This window comes from Sebastes fasciatus, chromosome 19, assembly GCF_043250625.1.
Source record: "Sebastes fasciatus isolate fSebFas1 chromosome 19, fSebFas1.pri, whole genome shotgun sequence".
Classification (NCBI taxonomy): Eukaryota; Metazoa; Chordata; class Actinopteri; order Perciformes; family Sebastidae; genus Sebastes; species Sebastes fasciatus.
In genome coordinates this window covers 20411169-20419492 of record NC_133813.1, presented here as the reverse complement: position 1 = coordinate 20419492, position 8324 = coordinate 20411169, and the positions used below count along the sequence as shown (strand labels likewise).

Below are 8324 nucleotides of genomic sequence, written 5' to 3'. Positions count from 1 at the left end.
AAGCTGGATACGTTGATGTTTTGCCTTAAAGGGTAACTTCGGTATTTGGGGACAGTATTGAGGGAGAACGCTGCAGTGGCCAGCCGCTTTGATTTGAAGTGTTGATATTGATATTATAAGTGTCTGACAACATTATGAGAAGGACCCTACAGAGAAATAATTCAGCCATGACATTGAAATACTTTTAGATACCACTAAGCTACTCTTTCTGTACTCCAACAAACTCAGACAACACCGATGTCCCGTGGCACTCCTCTCTCCACTCTCACTCACGTTTCCTCCTTTGTCTCTTCCGGCAACAAGTTAACATGACGCAAGGACAAAAGGAAAGCAAAAGATAAGAAAAACATTTAATTTGTCTGTAGGGTCCTTTCCATAAAGTTGTCAGACACTTATAATAACAATCAGAGCCTGTCAGTGGCAAAAACAAGCACTTGGTTGCCCCAAACGATTACATAATAGCCTGATTAGCGGCTGGCAGCTGCATCGCTCTCCCTCAATACTGGACCAATTTCAAAAAGTGTTGTCCTCATTAGTCACTTAGACACAAAAACATGGGAAAATAAGGTCCAGGTTGAAAAATACCAATGTTATCCTTTAAATAAAGGGGATAATTAATGGATTGTGGTATTTTGTAATGGGTTTTCTGCACGGTTTAAGGGTTTTGTAAAACGTCCTTGAAATGTTCCAAAAACCATAAAGGTCATCCCTTAATTTACACCGCAATTAAAATGCAAATTGAGAAATGACTTTCATGCTTCAAAAATAAAGGTTACTTTCAGGTGCAAAGTCAGGGATGTTTTTCATGGCATTTGGTATTTTACCCCTTACAGAACCCCTTAATTCATGCAGAAAAAAAAAATACATAAACAATCCCTTAATATAACCCATGAATTTATGCATTCATCTATTCCAAACTGACACAATTAGTTGATTAATTGATTCATCAATCAACTGAAAGTCTGTCATTTGTCAAGCAAAAATACACAACTTGATCTACTTTCTCAAATGTGAGGATCAAGCTACATTTACAATCACTTTAAAGTGATTATATTTGAGTTTTGAACTGTTGGTCGGACAAAACAAGCACTTTAAAGACTTCACCTTGGGCTCTGGAAGGTTGTGACCTGTGATTTTTCATGCAATTTTCTGACATTTTATAGACTAAATAATGAATAAGATGCTATCAGAAAGCGTATGTGATGCAGTCATATCAGCTTGTTCTTTCATATGTGGACATACATAGGCATGTGATGGATATGAAGCGTGTTTCTCTCATGTTACAGAACACCAGGACAAAGTGAATACGAATTTCAGAGAGCTATATTTACATTATATTACATTTATAGTGTAACATACCGTACAGTGCATTCTTCACCAAGTTGCAGCTTATCACAGATACAAGTTTGATGTTTGTAAAGCCGAGCTTCGTAGTGCTATGACGTGACAGAGGAATGCCATTCCCCCCTCACAGTTTTATAGAAAATCACATTATCAGTATAAAAATAATGGCAAGCATACAGCAGACAATAAATAAACATGGCAGACTGCTACATCTCGTGGTCTGAATAGGTAGTCCGTTTGAAAGAAGCGGCAGTGCTCAGACCTTTAAAAGGAAAGCTTCCTCCTCTTCACAGCTGAAACCAAAAATGTCCAATGACAGACGCACACTGTGCTCCATTTACACAGGCACAGTTTTCCTCCTCCTGAACAGCTGGCTCAGCCGTCGTCGGGCCGAGTTTTTCTCAGATGACTGCATCTGTTGGCTGTGCAGATAAAAAATTCATTAAACAGAGCTGAGGCGAGCCACTGGAAGCAGCATGTAGGCTAAGTTTCATGAAAAAAAAGGGGACAAAATGTTCAGGAGGAACAGACTGAAAATGAACTCTGCATCGACTGTGCATTAGCTCTGGACCACTGCGTCAGTGTGGCCGGCTGCCATGTTGGAGCGGCGCACACGCATGTCCATGAGCATCATCATGCATCATATGAGATTAATAATACTGCCCCCTTAGAGGTTACAGCTATGTAAAGCTCACCCCTTTGTTTCTCTCAGTGAAGACACGTCTCTTGTAAAATACCCAAACGGTAACTTCCAGTTCCTGTTAGTTTTAATCGTCTCCTCTTTGTCACACCCCTGAAAAGACAAAATACAAATATTTGTGGACCAAATTAATAGAATATTATGAGAAAAAAGTAACAGATTTCCTTTAAAACTGCAAATGACATAATGCATTTATTCTTTAGTGTGCAGTACATGTCATGTATTGTATTTAAGTGTATTCTACCTGCTTCTCATGCTCTTCCTCTTCCTTCTCCAGCAGGTCATCTGTACTCAGATGCTGCCCTCTGCAGTTTGCATTCAACTTTCCTGCACCAATCACACACACAGCAAGCAATATTATAGCAGCAATACACGCAAGAATAAATTGAATATACACTACAAGACCACATGGAAAGAAACAGGTGCTCACTTAAATGCATTGTTGAAATGTTTGTGTCTGAAGCCGATCTCTGACGAAAGTGTCTGGAAGAAGAATCTTTCCGCTGCTGAGGTTCAGTGGGACTCTGCTCTGCACTTTGTGTGTTTTCCAGACTCTGATAAGAAGAGAGATTCTCCTCAGCTGCAGCTTTAAAGTCGGGTGTCTGATAAGAAGAGAGATCCTCCTCAGCTGCAGCTTTAAAGTCAGGTGTCTGACAGGTGTCGACAGCCTGAAAGAGTCAAGTGAAGGGGTAAACAATGGTTAATTCATATGGCTGCAAGGAAACATCTTGTCATCACCAGCTTGACAAGCTCATTTCATGCTTGTAAATCATGGAAACTCAATCCGTGGACAACTTTCTTAATTGCATTGCAAAGACGTGGATGTCTTTTACCTGGCTCAGCTCCATGTTTTCGTGCTCCCGCAGGGCATCCATCTCCGTCTGTATCGCTCGGCTGCGCATCTGTTTTCTGGCAATTTCCTCTAACATTTGGCACACCTGCTCCAGGTAGCAGAGCCCAGGACTCATCAGTGTAACCGCCTCCTCGCCACAGGCCTGAAAAAGATCAGTAAGCAAGAAAAGATTTACCTTGTAGGACACAATACCAACACAATGTATACAAGTTTGGTCAACTTAGTTTTCACTGCTGCTCTTCAAACACATAGGTCCACCACTGCGGTCAAGATGGAATTGACATGAAATTCTGTACATACATTCATGGTGCCAAGATGATGAATTCAAAAGACTTTGGTGATCCCCCTGATTTTTACTCTAGTGCCACCAGCAGGTAGACCTTTGAGTGAAATTTCTCGATAAAATGCCATGAAATGTGATACAGACACTCATGTTTCCCTCAGGATGAATTGCAATAACTTGGTTGATTGTGTTTAGTGCTAATAATCAAATGTTGGCATGGTGATGGTCAACATGGCAAAACAAATTACGAGCATGTTAGCATGCTGAGGTTAGCATTTAGCTCAAAGCAGTCCTAAAGTGCCTGATTACAGCCTCACAGAGCTGCTACCATGGCTGTAACCTCTAGAATTAAGTCTGCAACTAAAGATTATTTTTATTGTCGATGAATCTGTTTATTGTTTGTTTCAATTAATCGTCAGAAAATACTGAAAAGATATCCATCATAGTCCAAGTTGTCTTTAAATTGAATGGTTTGTCAGACCAACAGTCTAGACCTCAAAGATATTCAATTTATAAATATAATCAATTTATTAGGGCTGTCAAAGTTAACGCTATAATAAAGCGTTAAAGCAAATTCGTTTTAACGGCACCAATTGCTTTAACGCATTAACACGACTTACTGGACACAATACTGGTATCATATGAAACTATAAAAAACCTAAGGAATCCATCGATACCAACCATGTCATACTAGCTTGTTGGAAAGGAGGTTAAATAATGCTCCAAACTTGCGCTAAATTTTGGCGAGGAAAAACTGTCATGGCCATTTTCAAAGGGGTCCCTTGACCTCTGACCTCAAGATATGTGAATGAAAATGGGTTCTATGGGTACCCACGAGTCTCCCCTTTACAGACATGCCCACTTTATGATAATCACATGCAGTTTGGGGCAAGTCATAGTCAAGTCAGCACACTGACACACTGACAACTGAGTATGCCATGTTATGATTTGAGCATATTGTTTTATGCTAAATGCAGTACCTGTGAGGGTTTCTGGACAATATTTGTCATTGTTTTCTGTTGTTAATTGATTACCAATTATAAATATATACACACATTTGCATAAAGCAAGCATATTTGCCCACTCCCATGTTGATAAGAGTATTAAATACTTGACAAGTCTCCCATTAAGGTACATTTGAACCGATAAAAAATGTGCGATTAACTATGGACAATCATGCGGTTAAATATTTGAATCGATTGACAGCCCTAATCTCTATAAAAACTAACTAGAGTAAAATAAAAAAGAATAGAACAGAATGAGAGATAAGTAATGTTGTTCGTCATTCAGCTGCTCCCGTTAGGAGTCGCCACAGTGGATCATGATCTGATTTTATGATCCGCATACTTGATTTGACATTTTTTTACATTATTGATGTTTTACGCTGGATGTCCTCCCTCCCCCACTCCCCCCATTCACAGTGCCTGGGGGTGGGATACATGTTTTGGTGGTTGGAGGAAACAGGAGAACCCGGCGGAGACCCACACAAACACGTGGAGAACATGCAAACTCTACACAGAAAGACAATGCCCAGACCGGGGATCGAATCCTCGACCTTCTTGCTGTAAGGCGACCAATGGTACCACCCAGAATATATATATATAAAATAATATATCAATATAATTTTATAATATGATATAATTAATATAATTTGATTAAAAGAGTTTGATATTTAATATCAGGATTGAATTTAAGCCATGTAAGTATAGTTCTTTGCCACGAACCTTGAGATAAACTGTTTAGTCCAGATTTGTCTGACTGACTGATTGCTTATCATTTTCTATCAATGCATATTTGCATACATCGCATCAATTTTTCAACAGATTAATGACAGTGTAATTATATCGAATTACAAAAAAGATATAATTGGGTATAATTGGGTCAACTTGGCACTATACGGCTTATCAGTTTCCTCAAAGCCTTTTAACTCTGGCCCTCATACAAGGAAACAAACAGAGAGCATGCACACCCAAAGACTTAAAAAAACATTGAGGGCTTAATTGGACACAAACGGTAACAACAAATCCTGTTGTTTCAACACCTCTGTGTGCCGTCGGCATGAACTGATTTTCACACTGAGCTCCCTAACTCACGGTGAAGGGGAATACATCTGCTGTTTTTTAAAATCTTTTCCATCATGTGGATAACAGCATGTCTGTTGGCAAAAACCCCCACAGACTACTCAGCTTCCCCCCTGCAAGTCTCCATCCATTACTCTCATGCCTGTGGGCGTAGAGTCACCTGGGCAGACTGGTTTACTATCCCTTACACCGCAGACCAACTTGTGACAGGTTGAAAGAGTGTTTGTGTGAGTAATAGCATGCCTGTCCTACTTTGAATTTGAATGGTAAATGTGTGTTGCAACTCTTTGCGGTAAAACTAGACACCTAATTATACTTTCTTTCAGGCTTTCCTTTTACATTTAAAAAGCCTGTGATGTGCAAGACCGTACATGTTACTGTGAAACTTGTGTCATCCCGAAACTCCTCCCAAAAAAAAAGCACAAAGAGGAATTACACACATTATGTAACTAATTCATAGAAATTTGGACACAGTTTCGTTTGTGACGTAAACAGTAACTCACCTCTGATCTTGCCTGAGCTGGCTGCTTGTCACAACTCGTAGACGGCGGCTCTACGCATGTTTCTGACAACTGCCTCATGGGCAGAGATGGGAAGGCTGTCCTCCTAAGGTTCAAACTCTCTGACCTTTGACCTCTCACTAACTCCGATGCATGTTGCTTGGATAAGAAAGGTGTTCGGGGTCGTCGCTTGAGCATCTCGTCCACTGTAAGGGGAGCTTGTTTGTTCTTTTGACGCTTCGAGTCAGTCTTCTGTAGCGCTTGTTCCACTTTTGAGGGCGACGCTGTGGAGCCCACCGGAGATCTGCAGGGACTGAGTTGCAGGGAGGAAGAAGAAGGTGAAGGCGAAGAAAGGACAGGAGATGTTGATGCTGGAGTGAGTCCGTCGCCTTCTCTCTCTGGTGAAAACGTGTCTATTTCTGCGTTATCTGTCCAGATAGAGCAGGGTGTAGCAGGGGAGGACATCACAGAGCTGGCTGTCTCCACTCCAGAGTCCACCGATTCTGAGCGCAGGTTTGACCCCACGTCGGAGGAAGGCGTAGGAAGGTCTCCATCATTACTTCCAAGCCATTCTGAGTCCAACGACTGGCCTCCGTCAGTTACCCAAGCCTCCATGAGGTTTCCAAAGCTCCTGTACAGATTCATCTCCCCTCTGTATCCTCACACCTCTGCTCCTGAGCTGCAGTAGGAGAATGAACAAAGTCACCAGAGTTCAGACAGCCCACGCAGTCACTAGCTGAGGTGAACTGGTGAAGTAGAATTCAAAACATCCCCTCTGATCCGCCTCTGTTCCTTCACCACGCCTCCACCCATCATCTGTCCTGTCACAGCGCAGAGCTGCATGTCCATACCCGCTCCTTCCTGTCAAACATTCTGGGAAAAGACTGACTCATCTGCACTGACTGAAATGTTTGATTTGTCCACACACCTGTAAGAAATACAAAGACATAACAAGACAAGTCAAGACATGGACGCACAGATTTAACCTGTGTATTTACAAACAGTACTTGGAATGAAATAAGACATAAACTTCAGAATTGCCATTAAAATGTTTCCCACAACTTGAGATGGAAACACTTCTGTAACCTTAACACGCCTTACTCATTCATTCACGGGTGTGAGTATACGAGAAGGGTAACACAATATGTTGAAATTCCTCTGTGGATGTACAGCATTATGAGGTATGCGTGTGTGACGCTGAAACAGTAAACGCCGTTTCGTCATTTCAACAAACCCCAGATTTATCTGCAAGTGCAGGAATGTGTAAAGTGGACACTCCTGTCTGCAGATATGATCTACATTCCTCAACATCTGATCAAACACACTGGGTCATCCACAATCCTGCATGGAAACACATAACAAAAGAGTTATTTTGAGTCAGTGCCCACTATTGTTGTCCTGATGAATGCTAACTATTGTATTCATTGATTCTATTATATTTTCTATTTTTTCATAAACAGACCTATACATCCACACACATTCAGTACTATTCTTCTACCTGTGATACATACAACTAAAACTAGTCCTGGTTTCCTGTGTTGTTGCACCAAATGTATCCATCTTCACAACAAAGTGTGCACCCTATGTCTCACCCCCAGGTTTGTGTGTGTGTGTGTGTGTGTGTGTGTGTGTGTGTGTGTGTGTGTGTGTGTTAAAAACAGACAAAAAAGTAAAGAAAAAATCTCTTCATCCCGCTCAATAAACAAATAAATAACTATCACTCATATTTGCCGTGGTGTTTACCTCCATGTTAGATAAACCAAGATAGGATAGGTTCGGATGTGTTCAATACATTCACACATGCTCATATCGATGCTACAATTGAGGATGCTGACGTCATTGTCTATTTATTTTTTTATTCTACAGTTAAAATAAATAAATAACATATACTGTCGTTGATGTTATAGACTGTATCTTACCATTTTTAAGCAAATCGATAAATAGATAAATAATGTCATTACTGCCTTAAGTCTTATCACTATTAGTGTGATATTGGTTATTTCCTTTATTGTCGGGGGTGGGAGGGAAAAATAGATGAAAAATAGAAGACTACTTATTTGCTCTGTAATTTTTGTGCCTTGCAATGTTCTTCCAATTAAAAAAAATTAAAAAATAATATATTTATTTAGTTTCATGTCTGCATGGGCTTAATACTGTTGAATTGCAATTCAAAGGAAGAGAACATGTCAAATATAATGCAAAACAATTTGGAATTATAATAACGTTATGTTTTGTTATTTATTTATTTATTTAATGCAGTTTATTTAGTTATTTAATGCCGTTTATTTATTTTATTTATGTATGTTTACTCATATCCTTTTATTCATTTATTTTTGTCAGTGATTTCAGTATTTCTAAAAAACTTATTTTCTTAAATCCCCTTATGTACATTGGTCACTGTAAACATTCCTTCTCCTCATGCTATTAGGGGGGGGAGTCGCTAGGGGGCGTCGTTGAGCATTTCTGAAGAATTTCTATCCGTCTATCTATTAAAAAGTCATTTCATAGGCTACAATAACACCCTCACTTCCATTTTTAACACAATAATCAGGTCAAAAATACA

General features: G+C 39.9%; 1 protein-coding gene across 1 annotated transcript; it reads right to left on the bottom strand.

Moving 5' to 3' along the window:
- Nucleotides 1–56: 56 nt before the first annotated feature.
- LOC141757000 (uncharacterized) lies at nucleotides 57–7414 on the bottom strand. Its single transcript, XM_074617140.1, has 6 exons — nucleotides 5765–7414; nucleotides 2878–3039; nucleotides 2475–2712; nucleotides 2289–2371; nucleotides 2040–2137; nucleotides 57–1766 (listed from the first exon to the last, which is right to left on the bottom strand). The coding sequence occupies exons 1-6, from the start codon at nucleotides 6404–6406 to the stop codon at nucleotides 1682–1684; spliced, it is 1308 nt and encodes a 435-aa protein (XP_074473241.1). The 5' UTR covers nucleotides 6407–7414; the 3' UTR covers nucleotides 57–1681.
- Between the last annotated feature and the right edge of the window lie 910 nt (nucleotides 7415–8324).

Bases quoted from the DNA above. Each gene is read 5' to 3' on its own strand.
- LOC141757000 (XM_074617140.1), bottom strand. From the start codon at position 6,406: ATGAATCTGTACAGGAGCTTTGGAAACCTCATGGAGGCTTGGGTAACT. The intron at 3,040-5,764 runs GTGAGTTACTGT...GATCTTTTTCAG, and splicing joins CAGCTCAGGCAAGATCAGAG to GCCTGTGGCGAGGAGGCGGT. The intron at 2,372-2,474 runs GTGAGCACCTGT...TGATTGGTGCAG, and splicing joins CATTTCAACAATGCATTTAA to GAAAGTTGAATGCAAACTGC.